Source organism: Chaetodon trifascialis, chromosome 2 (assembly GCF_039877785.1).
Source record: "Chaetodon trifascialis isolate fChaTrf1 chromosome 2, fChaTrf1.hap1, whole genome shotgun sequence".
NCBI lineage: Eukaryota > Metazoa > Chordata > Actinopteri > Chaetodontiformes > Chaetodontidae > Chaetodon > Chaetodon trifascialis.
The window spans coordinates 4,415,073-4,437,037 of NC_092057.1; the positions used below are offsets into that span (position 1 = coordinate 4,415,073).

General features: G+C 44.6%; 2 protein-coding genes across 2 annotated transcripts; both read right to left on the bottom strand.

Annotated features, from left to right (window-relative positions):
• Nucleotides 1-1,542: 1,542 nt before the first annotated feature.
• msmo1 (methylsterol monooxygenase 1) lies at nucleotides 1,543-6,191 on the bottom strand. Its single transcript, XM_070980385.1, has 6 exons — nucleotides 6,128-6,191; nucleotides 4,730-5,021; nucleotides 4,478-4,626; nucleotides 3,452-3,578; nucleotides 2,995-3,149; nucleotides 1,543-2,011 (listed from the first exon to the last, which is right to left on the bottom strand). The coding sequence occupies exons 2-6, from the start codon at nucleotides 4,982-4,984 to the stop codon at nucleotides 1,822-1,824; spliced, it is 876 nt and encodes a 291-aa protein (XP_070836486.1). The 5' UTR covers nucleotides 4,985-5,021; nucleotides 6,128-6,191; the 3' UTR covers nucleotides 1,543-1,821.
• A 1,555-nt stretch (nucleotides 6,192-7,746) lies between these two features.
• On the bottom strand, nucleotides 7,747-21,007 carry klhl2 (kelch-like family member 2). Its single transcript, XM_070978426.1, has 15 exons — nucleotides 20,560-21,007; nucleotides 17,973-18,092; nucleotides 17,765-17,871; nucleotides 17,566-17,687; nucleotides 15,930-16,092; nucleotides 15,647-15,756; nucleotides 15,444-15,560; nucleotides 13,619-13,768; nucleotides 13,420-13,537; nucleotides 12,365-12,562; nucleotides 12,178-12,279; nucleotides 11,417-11,545; nucleotides 11,137-11,277; nucleotides 10,908-11,051; nucleotides 7,747-9,243 (listed from the first exon to the last, which is right to left on the bottom strand). Exons 1-15 carry the CDS (start codon nucleotides 20,625-20,627, stop codon nucleotides 9,215-9,217), a joined length of 1,818 nt encoding a protein of 605 aa, XP_070834527.1. The 5' UTR covers nucleotides 20,628-21,007; the 3' UTR covers nucleotides 7,747-9,214.
• Between the last annotated feature and the right edge of the window lie 958 nt (nucleotides 21,008-21,965).

Consider the following 21,965-nt stretch of genomic DNA (forward strand, 5'->3'; position numbering starts at 1 on the left):
TCCTGCGGCGCTCAACAGCCGAACCTGTTTATCTTATATGTTTAAAATAAAAGCCCACATGTGGAACTCGTAAAAGTACACATCTTGGGAATATTTGGAACAGAGCAGACAATAAGGAACAGTCTATTGGAGATCCAATGTGTTCCATATAAATAAACTGATAAAGTAAGAGTAGTACAAAAAGTACAAAATATATAAGCGTTAAATGTGAAATAATCCAATAAATTGTTCAGTCAACTTATGCATCATTTATTATTTATTGTTATCTCTTCCTGCCTCTTTTGCAATAAAAGAGTTTATTGCAAGCCTTGTGAGTTTTATTTAATTCCAGACAGACCGCGGTGAAAATTGGCATCATAAAATAAAATTATCACTCGGCAAACAACAGACTTGGAAATAAAAACTGTGGGAATTAAATAAATCGACTCTCAATAAACTGTGTAACTGTGAAAAGAAGCGTAAGAAACAGAACTTCATTACAAGTGAGCCACTTGAAATTTAATTTATTTGGGTTTTGGACAAATGCGAGGATGTGAGGACATCATCTGGGCTCTGGGACATTGTCATGGTATTTTCAACAGTCATCAACTGGAAAAATAATAAGCAATATAATTGTCAATAACAACCCTACTGTAAACGCTGACAGTGTTTTCTATCATAGAGCACCAAACTGAAGTACAGTTCATGAAAAATGAATATGCCCATGGAAAACTAATCCAGAGGTGACAGCGCAGTCATTCATGTGACCATATCATGCATCCATTCATCACTTCAGCCCTCAGAGTAAGACTGCTTCACTTCCTGTTTGGTACCTGCTGCTGCTGGCTGACTTGACGCAGATGTTTGCGCTGAGCGGGGCGGTGGGGTGTGTCCACAGTGCAGCAGAGAGGAGATGGAGGGAACCTTCAGCTTCTACACACGAAATCACCCACTTCCCCATTAACTGTGTCTGCAGAGAAATACAAAAACACTCACCAAGAAGATCCTGTGATGTTCATCTTTAACAGAAATGCTCAAGCCTCAACTGCAGGTGATCCCAGTGGAAATGTGCCATTAATGGACGATATCTTATGAACACAATGGCACCTATATGAAGACCTGAGGAGCATGAAGTTTCTTTTATGACAAAATTCTGTCAAAAAAACGCTCAACACAACCAAACTCCTGTTCAAACTCATTCATAGTTTTATTCTACTGTGACAAAAACAGAAAAAAACAAGACATTTTCAAGGTTTCTTTTTGTAAAATCAAGATTAATTTATTCTTACAGACTAAAACAAAGTAGGCTTGAACAAAGTGCCATATGAGCCGATCCCCTTCGAACCGTCACAAACTGACATGGTTCGAGTCAAACGTGTCCACGCTGGGTTTCAACAGGTCCCACTGAGGCGCAGCTCTAACACAAAGTCACTCAGTGACTCAGTCTGACTGGAGAGGAAGCGCTAAAGTGCTCAGACGTACAGAGGTAAACGGAAGCGTTTCACAAGACAGTCGTGTGCTACGACTTTGTTTTCATTCAATGAGCAAAGCAGCAAATCAAAATGAGGATGTTGACGGTTTTTATTCAGCCAGAAGCTGTTGACAGAGGCAGACAACAACATTTCTTCAGCAGAAAGGAAGAGAAGACGGACTGAAGTCAAGTCGCAGTCCCGTTCAGAATCAAACCGGTCGCCCTGATTCGTTTAAAGAACACCTGTGGTGTGTGATTCAGATTCAGAAGCAGCGCTGTTTGTGTTCTCGCCGTGCGTCTCTACAACTCGCTGCCTCCTCCCCCCTCGTCCTGACCGACCGGGCCTGCGTACGAGCAGAGGCACCAGCGGTTTACTGCTCCTTCTTGTCTCCCTCTTTCAGCATGTACTTGTTGTACTGGCTGTCCGTCTTCAGCAGCTTGTCCCACCAGGTGAAGGTGGAGGAGTAGTTCCCCACGAAGTTCATGTGGTGGAAGTCGTGGAAACGGCTGCCGGCGTAGAACGGGATCAGGTGGAGCGGGTTCAGAGGGACGTCGTAGCCGCTGAGAGGGAGCAAGAAAGAGTCTGTCAGCTTTTCATTCAGAGGCTGTTTTCAGGGACAGACGATCAAAAACGATGATTTTGTAATGTGATACTGAAGAGAGGACGAAAGAAAGTCTGACTTTCTGGCCGTAACTGCAAAAAATACTGATTAAATAAAGGATGACAAGAGAAAATGTGTAAATTGAGGCAAAAACTGGAAAAACTGTGGAATTATTCATGTTAATTTATCAATTAATTTCTTCTAAATGTACTTATTTCGTCCCTTTCTCCTTTTTTCTGCGTTGTTCTACACTGTGTGACTTCTATATTGTGTCCACACTTTCAGGATTATTTCATTTATAAGACAAATTATGAACAAAGATTAAGTAATTTAGAATCTGTGGGTCATTTTACATAAAATAATAATGAATAAAATGTTATTTTTAGAAAATTTTCAGAAGCAAGTTGCAAAGTAATTTACAAAAAGACACAAAACCAGGAAAATGTATGAAATATAGTTAAAATTCAATTCTTAAATTCAGTTATTTTTTTTATTTAAAATCAGATTTTCTAACTTAAATTCATTTTAAATCATGAAAATAACAAAAGCACAGACACATGACCTATGAAATCTCAAATGTCTGATCAGTCTAGACTCTGCGGTCGTGTTTACACCTTCACAGTCTGCATCGCTCTCTAAAGCTGTATGTATGTAATCCAAAAACAACAGCAAAATATAAACATGTTGACATAATAATAAGGCTGCAGTATTTAAAGAGAAGAGAGTCCTGTGCCGCCTGACATGACAGTGACGTCTGGTGTTCTCTGTGGCCCTCTAGTGGTCGACCTCTGCACTGAACGCGGTGACAAACGTGCAGTTCGTCATGTAACTGCTGTGTCACTCTTCACTGTGATCGCTCTGCTGAAAGTGCTCAGAGTCCTAACAATAAACTGTCCAACATCACAGAGACATGGAGGGACAGGGCAGTGAAATGCGTCCTACCTGTGGACATCAATGGTCTCCAGCAGGCGGAAGGACACCCAGGCCCACAGTAGGAACACGTGGTTACAGAAGATCATGATGCCGATGAAGAAGCCAGCCCCCAGGATGAGGGTCTCGGCGGGATGAGCGTATTCTGCCTGCATGCCGAACGGAGCCTGAGGGACAGCAGAGACACTGTGATGAAGACGCGTGCATGCCTATGTCTTACTCAAGCTGGGGGACATTAATCCATTTACAAGCAGTGTCTACAGTTAGGATAAGTCTCCAGGAATTGAATGTAAGTCCATGTAACATCCCCGAAGGTGATGGAAACACAGCTGTGTGTGTTTACATGTGTGTGCGTTCACCTTTCCTCTACGTGCGGGAGTGTTTTTAATGTGTAACCGCACTGTAAACAGATACACCTGGAAATGCGCGTTTGTGTTTGTCCACTTTATCACGTGCAGCTCTTACTCACGGTGAACTCGTGGTGGACTTTGTGGATGTACTTGTAGATCCTGCGGTGATGCAGCAGGCGGTGCAGGAAGTAGTGCCAGGTGTCTTCAATGACGGCGCAGCCGAAGCACTGAGCGAGGACGTACGGCCTGGAGGAGGGGACGGGGAGACGAGGGTCATCGTTAGAAAATGTGGTCGAAATCTACACAGAGTTCTTCATCAAGTCAACTGGAGATATTGTTTTCATCTCAATAAAAGACAAAAACATACATATCACTCATATCCTGAATGGACAAGACTGTAACAACTACACTGCATAAATAAATGCACTCCTGTTATTATTATTATTATTATTATTATTATTATTATTATTATTATTATTATATTTTTCCTGTACTGCTATTGTTCACATTAATGTTTTCAAGCAAACTGTAACTGTAAAACAGTTGCTTTAAACCTGCATTTGATCATTTTTGTCTCCATTTCCTACATTTCAATACGTATTAATAATAAAAAATAATCTTAATATCGCAATATTTATTTCAGTTGTATTTTCCGGCTCTGTGGATTTATCTAAACAGAATGGTTTGACTGTATCTTTCAGAATTTATCTGACGACATTAAGATAAATGACACATTTTCTCTGGTTTGTTTACGTGTAAAGCTGAAATGAAGCTGCAGGAGAGGCCTGAGTTATCCATTTTTAGGCTCTGCAGAGCGCATGCGCCGACCGAGCATGCAGCCTGTCGCAGTCACTCCTGTTTCTTTTCTTATTCTTTATTATTATCTTTCTGTATATATTTTTCTCAGTATATATATTTGTTTTTAATTTCATTCTCGTATGGAGCATCTGCAACGAAAACAATTTCCCCTCAGGGATCAATAAAGGAATCTGAATCTGACAAAAAGAGAAATAAAATAAGGTTTCTGCCGTCACCACAGTTTGGATTTTACATTTAAGTTGTTAAAAATGCAAAAACACGCAGTTGTGAGTCTACGCCCGGGGGATGTGATGCGTTCAGGTGCGTCTTGTTGTGCTGCCACTGACCAGCGCGGCATGGAGTCCCAGTCGTACGGGATGTTGAAGTACTCGGTGAAGTAGTAAGTCCCACAGATCAAAGGCAGCTGGATGCAGAAATGGTTGAACAGCAGCATCTTGAAACACCTCCACTGTTTCTCCCACGTCTCCGGTTTGTCCTGCACACACGCACAAACAGCCACACACAGAGACGACGTCCATCAAGGATAACGCAAAAATCTCTCTAAAAATGAAATCATAACAACCAAAAACCACACAAACCTGCTGGATCTTGTATTTCTGCATGAAGGGCATGAACTGGAAGAGGAATCCAGGCAGGCAGAACAGGAAGTAGATGAACTCGTGGACGATGAGGGACCCCCAGGTGGCGATCTGGAACTTGGTGTAGTTGTCCAGCATGTAGCCCCAGGCGTGCTTCAGGGAGGGCTGGAAGGGGTTTTCTGGCAACACCGCATCCACGTACTCCACCGCCAGGTAGGCAGAGCTCAAGATGTCTGCCGTGCCGTTCACCGCCATGATGGACAACCAGGTGACTGCAGGTGTGGAGGGAAGACTGGGAAAGAGGGAGACCGCGTTACACATGCACCAATCAGAGAAGACATGGAGTCATTACAGCTCCAGGTGGACAGACAGATTCTCCGTCCTGTGAGTCCACGAAGGCTTGTCTTTTAATCACAAAGATGTCCTGCATTCAAACTGTGAGTAAAGTGAAGAGTTATCAGCAAACGGCAAGTATCAAAACTAAAGTACTTCTAAAGCAAATGCAGTGTTTTCTGGGATTATTAACATATAAACAGGTGGGATCTTGAGGTGGAGCTGTTACCTACTTCCTACAGTCATGGATAGTTAATAATTATGCATCGTCTTCTATAAATGCATCAAAGGTTCTGGATGGAAAATCTGATCCTACAAACTAGTAACAGTAGTTTTCAGATAAACGTAGTGCAGTATAAAGTACAACATGCCCCTCTGGAAAAATAAAACCGTGGAAACAGTCAGGGAAAGTACAAGTACCACGGAGGCATACTTGAGTACAGTACTTGAGTAAATGCAACGCTCCACAACTGGAGAATTTAAAACACTTTACTACTGAAATACAGCTGATTTCAGACCACTACTTCCAGTGTGTACTTGTATTAAGTGATTATAAGTTCACAAATAATCAAAAGATAGTGCTGCAATTAGAATTACCACATGTCAATATTTACTTCTTTCACAGGTGTTAAGGGGTTTTTTTTTGCTATGAAGCGAAACTATTGTGGTACACTGTGACATAAATACCATCTAAATACTGTTTAAATGATTAAATTAAATACGGAAACACGCAGAATCACACTGCTAACACGCCGTCAGCTGCTTGAACTACTTCAACTCAGTATCGGACTCATGCAGCTGTTACATGTTTCATTACAGTCCCGCAGAAGACACCTGCACAGGTAAAACACATCACTGACACCTGGACACGGAATCTATATCATGATTAATTAAGAACCTGAACGTTTCATCTAAACCTACAAAACGCCCCTAAATATTTTTTCTTTCTGTTTTAAAGCCAAAAAACGACTCTGTTCTTCGCTCAAACACATAAACAACAGATTTACTTTAACAAAATTCAGCTAAATAAGTCATTCGCGCCCACAAATGTCGGTAAAGTCTCACCTTTCGTGTGTCCCGTCTACCTGAGCGAGAGGCGGCTGGCAGGGTGAAGTACAGTCATATAGAACAATCTGATTGGCTGAGCGGAGAGGAGACTGACGTCGGGGGGCCGAGCGGCGTCGCTGATTGGTCCGCGGGATGGAGCGATAATAGTGAGACTGGACGTTTCTACAGCAACGGCCAATCAGAGACGAGCTCGGCTTTCATAACCGTAGCAGCGCTGAACAGGCCGTAAGAGGGAGGAGATGGGGTGGTCGGAGGGTTCGTGGATCAGGCGCGTGGCCTCCATCTGAAATTTACATTTGAACAGGTTCAACTTTTCCGATGTTATAGAAGCTTTGAGGCACACAAACAGTGTTCAGTGTTTTTTTTTTTTTTTCCAAAAAATGTTGTGTTTCAGTTCCTGTCATAATTGTGACTATAGAGCTGAATACTATTGCTAAAGTTTCTGTGGCAATAACAAAATAAGACCTCCCCCTGACACCCAGCTTTGGTGGAAGTATTCATATCATTAATTCATATGTACAGTACAGTACTGTGGCAGTACCACAGTGTACTGCACTATAGTAAAAGTCCTTCATTCAATGTCTTAGAAGGCCGTTTGTTTGTTACTACATATTCTAATTATTGTTGAATGCAATCAGTGAGACATGGTGGACTCATTTAAGCACCTGGGTGTTCACCTCAACAATAAGCTGGACAGGACAGACAATAACGCCCATAGTCGCCTACACCTGCTGAGGAGACTGAGGTCCTTTGGTGTGTTCAGGGCTCTACTCGCTCGGACAGAGACAGGAAGAGACTGAACAAACTGGTAAAGAGAGCCAGCTCTGTCCTGGGCTGCCCACTGGACTCCATCGAGGAGGTGGCGGACAGAAGGACGTTAGCCAAGCTGACACCCATCATGGACAACTCCTCCCACCCCCTGCACCGCACTGTGAGGACCCTGAGCAGCTCCTTCAGCACCAGACTTTCACATCCCCAGTGCCGGAAGGAGCGCTACAGCAGGTCATTCCCGCCCACAGCCATCAGACTGTATCATAACATCAATCAAATGCAAGTTGTACTGATAACCTGATCACATCTCACATTTTTCCTGTTTTTATGTGCAATCGTCATTTTTAAACTAGTGTGTACGTATTGTATATATCATAAATCACCGTAGGGTATATAACATTTGTACAATTTTTTTTTTCCTTTGTCCTCTAACTTCTTGCGCTCTGTCTCGTTGCTGCTGTAATATGTGAATCTCCCCCACTGTGGGATAAATAAAGTCTATCTTATCTTATGAGAACGCATCATATTTCATAAGATGCTCATACAGCAAGTTTAAGTGTATAAAATCTTAAATCTGCTCTATCAACTACAGCCAATACATAAATATACTGAAATACAGAGTATTAAGTATTCTCAGAAGTTCTCAAGAAAAGTACTTCACACTTGTATTTGAGTAAATGTACTCAGTCACGCTCCACCACAGCAAAAGGTTTTCTCATTTTACAAAATAAGCCCAATTCTCAAATATGAAATGTTTCTAAATGATGCAGCTTTCGCTACTTCAATACTTAAGATAATTTGTAATAAATAAATCCTGTTCAAGTCATTAAAACATCACACGCAGCGTGTTCCATTTCAATGTTTTACTGATTTGGCAAAGTTTTAAAAACAGGTTATGTCATTTCACAGCTTTAAATACAAGAAGCATATTTATTAATGATAATATAAAACAAGTAATGAAACGTTGTCAAAGTCATTAGCCTACATGACATTCCTCAATACACCGACAAGAAACAGCGATACCAGTTACTATTATAGCAATTTCAATATAGGAGGAGAGGGCAGAAAAAGAAGAAGAGGAGGTTTGGTCACTTTCCAGAAAGAGAGAACAGATTAGTAAAGTAGCAAAGAGAGACAGAAATCAAGAGACATATTCAAACTGGCACATTCATAGTACGTCAGGGTGTGCAGTAGTTAATAAGGTTGCTACACCGAGGGAGAGGAGGGTACTGATGAAGGAGAGGAGGTTAGAGTCGGGGACCATGCAGTGAGTTCAGGCTGCTGTTGTCATTAGTGGCTACGACCACAGCAAAGATGGCTGCCGGGTGACAGTAAAGCACTGATACGTCCGTCCTCCTCTGCCTGTCACTGTTTTTGGCAACGTGAATGAGGCGTTTCCTTCACCAGAGCAGCTGCATTCCAGTGAAATCTGCTTTTTGTTTTTTATTTTAGAAGAAGAAATGTACATTTTCTGCAACTGCTTCACCCCCGGCTGCTCCGAGTTCACGCCGGCTAACGCGACCGCCGCGCCCTCGCCGATCTAAAGTCAGCAGAGTCCAGCTGAGCTCCGTCCAGAAACAGTATTCGAGACGTAACGAAGAGACAGAAGAGGGAAGCGGGGACGAAGGTGGACATTCAGGCACTCTCGAGCGGCCACACTGCAACACTATAAAAGGTCAGAGGTCGGACAGAGCGCGGTCATGCGGCGTCGGACCGGGCGTCACCACACGGAGACTCAGATGCACGAACACACATGCTCACAATGTGCAAGCAAAGGAGCACCTTGAAATGCAAGCGCACACACACTCACACACACACACACACACACACACACACACACTTTTCAGGAAGGTAAAAACGAAGGAGAGTCAAAGATTTCAGTCCCAAACGCTCCTTCCCTGCCCCCCCCCCCCACATCAGACCAGGGGTGTCCCTCAGAGCTGGGTCACGTTAACGTTAAAGTCCCTTTGCAGTTCTAGTAGCTTCATATCAGTAGCGTTTCAGTGACGCCGCCGTGGAGCAGTGGCGCTTCAATCTGGTTTGTCCAGTCGCTGCGGCAGTCCTGCCAGGAGGGGCTCAAAACGCCGGTTTGACTCCACCCCCCCCCGTTTGTTACAGCTCCCCCATTCAGGTAAGTGCAAAAATCTTCATCGCAATCCTCAACAACAACAATCGTGTCATTTTCTTCATCTTCGTCAGTGCCTGTGCGAATGCTGCCCAACATCGAAGCATTGGCATCGTAGACAGATCCAAGATCAGTATTCAGCCGGAGAACACATTCTGCTCCGAATCAGCGGCAGGTGTCAAGAGCAATCATAAGGGCTTGTCGATCACAGTCACACCTGTGGGCCAAAAAAAAAAAGATGGCATTATTTATCACACACAGGACACAAATGGAGAGGTCCAAATGTAAAAATAAAGATATAAAGTGAAAGCAAACAGCGTTTATGTCCACTGACGCTGTGCTGCTGCACATCATGTTCTTGTATGATGAGAAGTCACATGTTACAGCAACAAACAGGCCACGAAGAAAAGTGCAAAAATGAGGAAAACTACCCATAAATTTAAAAAAAAAGAGGAATTAAATCTACATAAAGAAACAAAATGTAAACACTGAATGGAGGACAAACTGTAAGTAAAATGCTACATATTATAGCATTTTATTGTGTTGTAAGTGTGCCAAATACAGTAAAACCCTCACACCCACCAATGGTTTAAACACAAAGGCATGTTTTTAACTCAGATATCAGCTGCTATCTGTCGGCTTCTGGCGCTTAGATTCACCCTTCATGCAGCTCCAGCTGGCTGCGTACTGCGTCCTCGGTCCCTTCGGTGTCATCTGGTAAACATTGGTGTGCGCAGTCACATCATGTGAGCATTTCTCATCATCATTAAAGAACAAAAGTCAAATTTTTCTAAGTTTTTATCAGAGATGTTTAACGTCAAGATCCCTTTGAATATTAAACTATGTCTACATGGAATATATCCGAAGGGCTTTAAGCAGAATTCAAGACAGACCAAACTTCTGGACTTCTTCAAGCTCGGAGGTCTATCGCATTATGTTGTTAAGTATGGACGCTCCATTACTGGAAATGTGGATAAAAGAGCTCTCGAGCAGCGTTGGACTGGAGAGACTGACATGTATTGTCAAGGGCAAGCAGAAGGACTTTGTTCAGCTCTGAGGACCAAACATGGCTCTCACCAGGGACTTAAATATGGACCTTTTTCTAAAATGAAACTGTGGAAATTGACACTTTGTGAATTTATTCTGTATACTTCTCATCTGGTTTTGGCATGGTCAGATGGTGTGGGTAAATCTGTGTGTGGGGTGAATGTGCATTCATGTTTCTGACTGTTTGGGTTCATAAAAAATGACAATAAACACTTTGTGAAGAAAAAAGTCAAAATTCTCTGATTCCAGCTTCTTAAATGTGAACATTTCCTGGTTTCTTCACTCCTCTCTGACAGTAGACTGAATATTAACACGACACTAGAGGACATCAACTTGGGCTTTTTGGACATTCATTCATTCATTCATTTTCTATATTGACTATCCCTTCAGGGGTTGCGGGGGGGCTGGAGCCTATCCCAGCTGTCAACAGGCGAGAGGCGGGGTACACCCTGAGCCGGTCGCCAGTCGATCGCAGGGCAACACACAAGACAGACAACCATTCACACTCACACTCACACTCACAATTTTAGAGTCACCAATTAACCTAATGAGCATGTTTTTGGTCTGTGTGCCCAGAGAGAACCCACGCATGCACAGGAAGAACATGCAAACTTCACACAGAAAGGCCCTGCCCGATCTGGGGATCGAACCGGCGACCTTCTTGCTGTGAGGCACGCACACTACCTGCTGCACCACCGTGCCGCCCCTTTTTGGACATTTTACGACTAATCGATTGATCCAGAATATGATGGTTGTGTTCCACTAGTTGTGTCCTAAAATCTAATGAATGCGTTCCACTGTTTTTTGCATTACATCAGAACAAACTGTTCACACCTGCATAACTGCGTCCCGTGCTCATGCAGGTCGGCAGTAGCGTCCACTTGTCCGAGTTCGGATTGTAAAACTCCACAGAGGCCAAATTGCAGCTGCCGTCGTCTCCTCCCACCACGTACAGTAAGTTGTTCACAGCGCACACACCTGAAAACACACACAGACCGGAGCTTAGCGGGCGTCTAACGGAGCAGCGTCGTGCCCGAGGAGGCCTGCTGGCGGTCTGCGTTACCTGCGTTACGCCGACACATGTTCATGTCGGCCACCTGCCGCCAGCTATTCGAGGCTGGATCATAAACCTCACAGCTCTTCCTCACCAACGGACCGTCGTGACCCCCGACAGCATACAGCAAACCCTTCAACACGCCCACGCCTGAGGAAAAAAAAGGGTCAATTTCTCAGCATTGAATCAACAAACAGCATAATTCATCTGTCGGAGTGGTTCTGGCTGTCCGTCTCCATTAAAACTGGAGAATGTTCAAACATCCAAACACAAACCCGCACACGCTCACCTGCTCCGCTGCGCCTCGTGCCCATCTCTGCGATGTAGCCCCACGTGTTGCTTTTAGGGTTGTAAGCCTCCACGGTGCTCAGACACTGCCTGGTCGCGCCATCGTAGCCTCCAACTGCATACAGGATGCCTGAAAAACAGGTGGAGTGAGGCATCGCAGCGCCACGGAGACGCTCGAGGCTCCAGATCACGTTCTCCAGGTGGGGGAGAACATGAACTCATATCTCAAGAAATGACGACAATAAATGACTTGGAATGAAGGAGGCACAGTGTGGACAAAATAATAGAAACACATTATAATGCAATATGGCAGCCATGCAGTGTTTTGATGAGAAATTTAAGTGTTAAAGTAAACAAATACCTGTATTAACATAGTATTTTGCTATTTACTGTATTTGGCTTTTTCTTCATTTTTGGCTTATTTCTCAGCCTCTGTTTGGATGAATAAATAAAGTTTGCTTGCTTGATTAAGCATCCTTTATTCTGTGTTAATTAGGGTCCACTTGCAATAATGTTAAATGTGAATGTTAAATGTTAATGTTAATTAATGTTAAAATGGTTTTCCTCTGTTTTATAGTCATTACGGCACTAAAAGATGCAATAATTCATTATTGTATTATGAGCTTCAGGCTGCAACACCCTTAAAAATAAGAACAAATGTATTCACTGCAGGATTGCTGTATAGGTGTTTCTGTTATTTTGTCCACCCTCTGATCTGCTTCTAAATGCAGAGTGTAAAGCTGAACTGGGAGCTGTATTCACCATTGACAACACCCACTCCCACGCTGCTTCGTCGGGTACTCATGGGTAACACGTGGAACCACTCGTCTGTCTTAGCGTTGTACGCCTCGACCGTGGAGAGGCCTGCGAACACACGCACACACGTCTCATCACTTCCTGTTGGTACGTACATTAAAAGCCTGCACACATCAGCCACAGATCAACGCACCCGTGCTGCCATCGAAGCCCCCCACAGCGTACAGCAGCCCGTTGAGCACAGCGGCCCCGAGCGTGGAGCGGCGGTCCTGCATGCTGCTCACGCTCGTCCAGCGGTCCATCATGGGGTCGTAACAGTCCACCGTCCGCACGCGCAGAGAGCCGTTGAACCCGCCGACCGCATACACACACCCGCTCACGTACACCACACCTAAAGGCAACGACACACGTACATTTATGCTGCTTTATACTCCCACTCTGCCACATGTTTGAGGCAAATGGAGTAAAAAGTACTTTTATCTTTGGTACTTTGAGTATATTTTGACACTAATACTTACATACTTTTAAGATTTTTGAATGCAGGACTTTTACTGAGTATTTCTATACTGTAAATGGTAAATGGGTTGTATTTATGTAGTGCTTTTCTCTGTCTGCATTCACCCTTTCACACGCATTCATACGACAGCTAGGCCATTACAGCCACAGCATCGGGGTTCAGTGTCTTGCCACCCCCTGTAGTCCACTGCAGTATTGCTACTTATACTAAAGTAAAAGTAATTCTTCCATGAAGCTTGTAACAAACTGCTAAACTAGTTTCCGTCTGTGCGCCTTCACACTGAGGCCTATCTGTGGAAGTATTTAAGGGAAGACAGGCCTCGCATATCACACTTAAACACACACGAACCTGAAAACCAAACAGGGACGTTTCAGAATGAGCCAAAGCCAGCTGAGGTCTGACCTGTGCACACTGACTGACAGACAGATGTTCGCCACAGTCTGCAGCTGTAATAACGCCTGAATCTGGAGGACGTAACCAGCAGATACGCTGCAACCCTCAGCGTCCTCCACTCGACTGAATGTTATACAACATTATCTCATTAAATCTGGAAATATCACCTCACACGCTGCCGTCTGAGGTGTTTGTGTTCCTGTGGGCCTCAGTCACCGGAAAATATATCACTGCATGTATACAGGATATCAAATATGAACCGTGTGCACTCTTTGATACTGGTAACACATCCTGAAACCACGTCCACGGTGCTCAGAGGATCAGGGAAGGCTTCCCACCTGCTCTGCACCTCCGGGTCGGCAGCTCAGCCACCTGGTACCACCGCTGCTCCTCAAAGTCGTAACACTCAACACTGCGGATGGCCTTGGGAGCCTGGCCCCCGACCACGACCATCACCTACACAGAGGAGAGACAGCGGTGAAGTTACACGAAGGACTGTGGAGCAGCTTTTTTAATGTGAGCGGCTCGTCGTTTGACCTTCGGACAGCAGGCCGGCGTCCTCATGCGAGTGCGTGCAGTCTTCATCAGAGCTCGCTGGTCCGCCGGCAGCAAGTGGTACTTCATGGCCTCGATCAGGTAGTCTTTACACGCGCTGCTGTTCTTAATCAGAGACTCCTCCTCCACCCGCTGACACGACCGGAGTGAGAGAGGAAGCAGTTAATTAGTGTGAGGCGAATAAATCGTTGAATGTGACTCTTTCCTCAGTTTTATCATCTATACCTGCAAATACTCTCCTTTGTTGTCTCTCCTGAGACAGACAAGGTTACTGTAATAAGGAAGTCTTATTGTCAGACTGCCCTTGGAGCTTGAATCATTCGACTTTGCTGTGGAAAAGACACAATCGGAGTTTTCTCGCCACCTCACGCCTGCTTCAGCGAGAGCAGGAATTGGACGGCGTCTCCTGTAAACTGGAGGTAGCTGCGTGTTGCCTGGCGGCGTGCTTGCAAACACAGACAGAGAGTGTTTATCCTGCCAAGTCTGACACTTCAGCAGCGGCTCTGAAGCAGCAGTGATGCTCGTGCTGTGGTCGAAACATGCAACACGAGCCCCCGGCATGGAAGGTTACTGCAGCTTCAAACCTAAAACTCACCTGCCTCCAATAACAGAATGACAGGCCGTCGCTCCGTCATTAGCTGAGCTGCGGTTTAAGCTTTCAGATGAGTTTAAACCCACGTCGTCAGAGTCAAAGGCACAGAATCATTAAAACCTGTGCACCAGGGGTTCAGTCTGAACCTGCTTTCAGCTGCAGAGCTGGTCTAACCGAGGATTAAGGTCATTAAGTTCAGTGTGAGGTCAGATTCACACAGCTCGGGCCAGTTTAAGATGAGATAAGATAAGGGGAATCATGTTGTTACAGACAGTAAAAATAAAGATGTAGAAAAAGAACAAATGGACAATAAAAGAAACTATATATGCATATATATGTACATTATCACAAAAAGTGGCTAAAAATAAAGTTTCCTTTAGAAGGATGGCTCAGGTTCTCCATGGAAAATTTTAATTGTACATGGCTGGATAGGATTTATTAATCTTTAACCATGAATATTGTTTTAAAGGCAACACTATAATCAAGTGTGAAACCTCAATTCAACCTCTAACTACAGCGGTTTGCCTTATTGAACAGGTGCAGGAAACAGCGGAGAGAGGAGGCAGCGGTCCTCCTTAACTACATTTTTGCTGCCAGAAACAGTTTCACTGATTATCTTGACACAACAACCAGCTGTTGATTAACGCAGCAGCACAAGTCCAGCGGCAGCGAGGACGACGTTGTGTCTGTGACTGTGGCGTCAAAGAGTCAAAGACACAACTAATCAGACGTGTTTTCAGACCCTGTGAAGTTTAAATGTAAGTTCATACTGTATATCTGACAGATTGTTGATACCACAGCAGATTTAAAGGAAATATAGCAGCAAATGTGCTACGATATGATGCACATTTGACTGAAATATTCTGAACTTATTCTGCATGACTCTATTCTATAACTAGCATGCCATTAACTAAGAGCCTTCCCAAATAAACTCCTAATTACTAACCCACAGAATAAAGCATTAATAAGTGACTTTATAATGAATAATAAAGTAGTTAACTAGTTAATGTTGAATATAAGGTTTTTGATGCCTGGTGGAACTATATTCATTCTAATGAACAACAGCAGAAATGAAGATTCATTTTAACATGCAGCTACGTTTTAAACCCCTGCAAGTCCCGGTTTAGCTGGACCTGTTCTAAGCTGCAGCTAAGCTAGTGAGACCTGAACCAGCAGCAGCCCCATTGAAAAACAGGCCGGTGCAGACGCTCGTACCTGCACCAGGTATTCCCTAGAGAGAAGCGGCAGGCGGACGTGCTCCATCAGGTGGGCCAAGTGCTCCTGTCGGACGTCTTTATCGTGGTTGACCCAAGCTATCACCGCCTCGAAAACCTGCACAATGGAGTGCACAGACACACTTTAAGCACGTCAGGTGTTAGCTAACCTGAGCGTACAGAGCAGGCCGAGTGTGCGTTTACCTTCTCCTCTGTGGGGATGGTGAGCTTGTCGCTGGCGATCAGGCTGGACACCTGCTCCATGCCCAAGTTGAGGAACTCTTCACTCCCAACCACCTCGGTGAAATGTTGCTCTGCGATGAAAAAAAATTTCACTGTTTCTCAAAGTTTTCATCTATTAAACCTGCTCTCATTCTGTCTCATCCACTGGCCCACATGCTCCAGGACACACACACACAAACACACATTTTAGTAGAGCAACAGAAGGTGTTCACACACACACGCACATATATTTGCACACACAAACCTGCGTAGCTGTTGGCCTGCGTGAGGAGCTGAGAGCAGGCGTGGAGGTCGGCGAAGGCTCGTATTCCCAGACAGTTGGATGGATGAAGCTGAGAGCTCAGGAACTCGCAACAAGCCTTCTTCACCTCGTTGAGCTGGAGCAGGCCTGCTGCAGGCAGCAAGGCCTGACACACACGCACACACACACACACACACACACACACACACACACACACACACACACACACACAGAATATCCTGCATAAAGCGGCAGTTTGTGCATGCAGATGCATTAAATTACTGAGGTGACGGGGCGGCCTGGTTTGCAGAGACGCCATCTTTATATCAGCTGACCACAGGACCTGCTTGTTACTGTGGCAGTCTGGTCCATCTGAGACTCCTCTGATTAAATGCACACATGTGGATTACAGCACAAGGTTTTTCCAAACTAAACTGTAAACAACAGTAGCAAGAACTCCAGGTCACACTTTATATTAATGCACACATATTCACCTTAACTTTTGGCTTATTAGCATGAATATTAGCAGCATGTTGGCTCATTATTAGTCATTATAAAGCACTCATTCAGGTCTTACTCTGCATGGCCATATTCAACAACTGCTAGTTAAATAGTTAGTTAGTTGTACTCTACTGTACTCATTTGCACTGCTGTGATCTGATTAGCCCCTAAACTCTGCAGCAATCTGATGCCAGCAACGTCAATGTGAGCGTGACAACCGATTCCCATTTTCAGGTTAATCAAGTAATATAATCCAGCAGCATTTCTGTTGAAAAAGTCCTGAATGGAGGCTGACTCACTGTGACTCTCCACGTTTGTCATGACATGCCCACTTTTCAAATTTGATTCCTCCCAACATTACGCCCGCCTTCACTTCGCCACGAAACACAAGCTCAATACTCTCGAAACGCCGTTTTATTGGGACTTTAATTCCCCGCTGAAGATTCACTGATTTCCAGGAACTTCAAGAACTCAAAGGGCTTCACACACATGAAAAGGTAAAAACACAATAAAAAAACACAGCACAGTGAGGGACTGGCCAGACGACAAAAACAACCAAAAAGCAAAGCCCAGGCTGGACGTCTATAAAAAACCTGTAAAAGTTTTTAAAGCTGCTTAAAAAAGTCCAAAGTTTCAAATGTGACAGATGGAGCAGGTGATTCCAGAGGGGCTGAAACCGCAAAGGCACGATCGCCTTTTGTTTTGCAGCAGGAGCGGGGGGGGTAAAGGCCGAGATTAGAGGATCGCAGCGTCGGCGAGGCGGAATAAGGGACGAAGAGAAATGCGACTGGAGGGCAAGGTCACGCAGAGTCCTGTCAGCAAACTACAGGATCCTGTAGTTTACAGGATTTACAGTGGAGAGAAGAGCGAGCGGGGCTGAAGTGGGACCCTCAGATAGCTCTAGCTGACCAGACAACACAGATTCATACGTTAGCCGCTGTCGTTCCTTAACCGTCTAACTCTTAGAAATGTAACAGCAGCCAAAACAACCAGCTGACAGTCATGAAACAGTCATTTAGCGTTTAGAAATGTGGAACATTTAAACAGAGATGGCTGCGTTTCCATTGACCGGTGTACAGTGCACGATGTCGGCCTTCAGGTGATGCGTTTATGTGAGCAGAAATACGTGTGGGTTTACCTGCACGTTATCCTCCGTCACCTGGATCTCTGCTGTGTAGATGTAGTCTACCAGCAGGCCCAGAGTCCACCCGTCCATCTCCTTTATCCTCACTCGCTTCGCCCTGCTCTCCGCCATCTCCCCTGTTGGCACACACATGTCAGCTTGTGCTGCATTCGAGGAACTCAAAAAAGCAGCGTGGCTGGAGGAGAGTCCTCACCTGTGAACATAGCGTGGAAGTAGGGGCTCCCAGCAGCCAGAACCACCCTGTGAGCGGCGATCTCTACGTCCTCCGCCACTATGGTCACGTCACACAGCAGGCTCTGGCTGCACGGGCATGGAAGAGATCGACAGAGGCGAGAGGTTAAAGTTTAAAAAGCGGTGCCTGGAGGATCTGTGGATACTGAGACAGCAAAGACCTGCTTCACCTGCGCAGCTCGTTCATGACTTTGAAGGCCTTCCTCATGTGCCGAGGGTTGAGAGTGACGGGGCCTTGCCTCTCCACTCCATCTTCTTTGTCCAGAGCGTGTGGACAAAGTCTAGTGCACCTGAGAGGGACGGCAAAGACATGCACACATGTTACTGTGCTGTCCATAACTGAGGACAGGCTGAGGTGTGATGCTTTCTGCAGGCAGGTAAGTCAGTGATAACACACAACAAGGTGTCCTGATGTATGACTACTGTTAGATCTTCTATGACAGGACATCTGGGAGTGTGTGAGGTGTGTAAAGTTTGTTTGTAATCACTTTGAAACAACTTAACTGCAAGGACAAACTGTTGCACTTCATGCGCTTTAGTTTAATATATGTTGCACATGGATTTAGAAGCACCAGCCGTGCAGACAGATTTGGTTTTATTTGTCCCAGTTTTAAGATATTTCTGCCTACATTCCCACTGTCTTATCACTTTAGGTGAACCCACCCTTTAATGCATTGACTGGACACCTGCCAGCCAATCAGAAACGAGCATTTTCCGTAGCCGTGACATAGAATAATGCAAACACTTCCTGCAGGATGGTTTTATTAAATCAGCTGCAGGCAGGATGACAGCAGCGTGAGTGTCAGTCAGCAGCGTCCGTCTGGTCTAAAGACGTCAGTCCGCAGGTGCGCTGGTACGCAGCGGGTTGTTTTCTTCTTTAAAGGAAGAATCACTGCAATAAACAACGCGCGTGAAGACGCTACATGAAGAAACAGAGGCCACAGGTTGACGTGGGTACGACTGATGAGCACATGGCAAATGTTGCTCTGGCATGAAACCTATTATGAGTCAGCACTGAAGCAGTCTGCAGCTGGGATTCAGTCAAAGGGTCGATTCACCCACATCACAAACATACACATTTATATTTCTACAGAAATAAACGCTCTACAACAGACACCGTCCCCATGCACGGTTACGTATGTCTGAAACGTCAAATGTTCAAATCCTTTCACCTCCTTTGGACTGAGGAGCAGATCAGGGTTTAATATTTGAATACAACGAGTACTACAAACTGAAGTATGTAGTACAATCCAACAGCGTCACAGAATGACCATAAAGTTGAATCAACACCTCCGAAACAATTACACCCTTCGTGAATGTCGGACTCCTTGCAGGACTGCTGCGTTAGTTTTAGTTAGAAGTACTGATCAACCTGACAGCCCACCACTCACTCACCTCCCACCCTCAGCTTTGATGTGCGTCACCTGGTTTGAGGTGAGTTGATTAAAGCCACACCTTTGTTTAGGAATATTCACCCTGTGAGCTCGATATACGACGAATTCAGGTCACCAGAAAAGCTTTTGACAGAGATCCTCTACAAGACAACAACAACAACAACAACAACAACAACAACAGCCATAAATTAGTAAAACTACCAAAAGAACCTGTCACACGGTGGACGTGGCCCCTAGGGGCTGCACGATAAACCAGCCTTGACCTCGTAAAAGCGTCCACAAAGTGTAAATCTGAATTTGTAGTCACACTTCAAACTGCAAACACACAAACAACGTTAACTAATATTAACACAGCCGCTGGAAGAAGCATTTTTGTGAAAAAGTGTAGAATTTTTTGGCTCAAGAGCCAAAAAAGTTGGAAGCTACAGGTGATGTTTCATCTTAAAAGCTCATCACATGTTTTATATGTAAAATCTGAACGTGAAACCAGAAACTGCAGCCGTCAAATAAATGCAGGGGAGTTCAAGTACAGTATTTGATGCTAAAAATGAAAGCATCAAACAGCAGAAAATGATTTTAAACACTGTAAATGTTCCCCAGAGCTGCAGCTAATGATTACATCCATGACTGATCAATCTGCTGATTCTTTCCTTGATTAGTTGTTTGATCTATAAAATGTCAGATAAAGGTGAAAGACGTCAATCAGCCCAAGGTGATGTCCTCAAGTGTTTTCTTTTGTCCACAGCTCAAAGATAATCAGGTTACTCTGACAGAGGAGTGAAGAGTGAGAAAAGATTCACATTTCAGAGGTCAGAGTCAGAGAATTTTCAATTTTTTTCTTTAAAAAAAAAAAAAACACTCAAACCGGTTAATCGATTATCCAAACAGTTGCCCGTGCATCTGATAGTCGACAGCTCATCGATTAACCAATGAATGGCTGCAGCTCTGATGTTCTTCCCTGCACACGCAAAGTGGCCTCTCCATAATAAAACAGTCAGAAACACACAGCTCGCGGCACCATCACGTGGCCCTGTTTTCTGTCACAAACACACCCACACACACATGGCTAATATAGCTGTTAACACACACACACACACACACACACACACACACACACACACACACACACACACACACACACACAGAAATATATACATACATCGCCTCTACTACGGAGAGCAAGAGCACCATAACGCACCCAGCCTGCTGCGGGCAGGCTCGGCATCAGTCCCCGGCGATCGGTGACCGGTCCCCCCGGTCCGCGAGCAGCCACACCGGCTGGCCGCTGTCTCTGTCAATGCGGCACCATCAGTCAAGCAGCAGCCACACACACACACACACACACACACACACACACACTTACAGCGGATGACTGTCCATGATTCCGGTGTTGATCAGAGGCTGAAAACTTGGCCCAGCGGCATGCACCATTCCATATCCACAAAGCCGTCTTTACTGGGTCTAAACTGGGGCGTGAATCGCGGCGATCGTCTGTCCAGAGGCGGGGAGACGGGCTGACGGCAGCCCCATTAAATCGGGCTCTTTCACATAAACACACAGCCCGACTGCGGTGACACTCCGTCCAAAACACGTTGCGACTCAGCCCGGCTGCTGTGCCCTGCGGACGGCTTCTCCTGTCGGCCAGGAAAAGGGGAAAAACCGCGGAGGGAAGGGGCGAACCGCAGCGTCAAGGCGGGCTGATGTGGATCTATTTCCTCTCCTCTGCTGCTGGGTGTCTCCGGGTGCGAGAGGCGGACGGACGAGGCTACCTGTTATTTTCCAATCGCTGATTAAAACGCACAAACGAGGACATGTCGGCAAAGACGGTCCTCCGAGCGGCCAAGGCGTCCCGCAAGAAGCCACTGTCTCCCTCTAGCTGTGGAAGACTGACGGCGGCGCGCGGACACGGAGACACACCGAGTGCTCTGTGAAATGATGGAAAAGCTGTTGACTGCTTCAGCTGCTGCAGCCAGTTCACAAAGACACAAAGACACAAAGCAAAGGTAAGAACAGAAAGCAATAAAGACTAAAATTACAAAATAAATATCCGAAGAAGGCCTGAATCTTTAATATGCATTAAATACTTTGTATAAAATACTGCCTATAATATATTTTACATTAATACTGCACACCTGTGGATGATGTTATGTACTATATAATGAGGTGCTCAGTGTACCAGACTGTATATTTAATGTACTGTTGATTAAATACACATTTAGGCTCACAGGAAGAGGCCTGTTAGAAATATTATTTTTTTTATTATTATCCCCCCTCCCCATTTTCTTGTGCAGAATGTATATATATATATATATATATATAAAAATTTATTTTGTACTTTTTATTCCTTTTCTAAATCTCCTTTTATATTCCTGATACTATTGCTGCTGCCTGTAACACCTTCATTTCAAGTATTATCTTATCTTAAATATCCAGATTTGGGTTTAGTATCTCACAATGTTTAAGTACTACCTGATTTTTTATTTTGATCTCATATCCATTAATATTTGTTTGTATACTTTTGGCTTTACACATCAAATCAAAGAATTGTTTCTTAGTAAGTGAACATGTTGATATTATTCTGATTTTGATTTAATGTATCATCATTTTGACGGACTCATCACTGTAATATGAAATCATGATTACAGACAGCACAACGCTTTGAATGCTTAACATTCCATCGATTCGTCTTTTCAGTCCACAGACATCTCAATCACAGAATATGTCCGAAGACGAGACGGGAAGAAAATTTGGAATTCTGCACATGCAATA

Coding starts and splice junctions, on each gene's coding strand:
- msmo1 (XM_070980385.1), bottom strand. CDS start 4,984: ATGGCGGTGAACGGCACGGCAGACATCTTGAGCTCTGCCTACCTGGCG. Junction 4,627..4,729: donor AGAAATACAAGATCCAGCAG/GTTTGTGTGGTT, acceptor GCGTGTGTGCAG/GACAAACCGGAGACGTGGGA. Junction 2,012..2,994: donor GAGACCATTGATGTCCACAG/GTAGGACGCATT, acceptor GCTCCCTCTCAG/CGGCTACGACGTCCCTCTGA.
- klhl2 (XM_070978426.1), bottom strand. CDS start 20,627: ATGGTGCATGCCGCTGGGCCAAGTTTTCAGCCTCTGATCAACACCGGA. Junction 16,093..17,565: donor TGACGGAGGATAACGTGCAG/GTAAACCCACAC, acceptor CGTGTGTGTCAG/GCCTTGCTGCCTGCAGCAGG. Junction 15,757..15,929: donor GCAGGCCAACAGCTACGCAG/GTTTGTGTGTGC, acceptor TTTTCATCGCAG/AGCAACATTTCACCGAGGTG.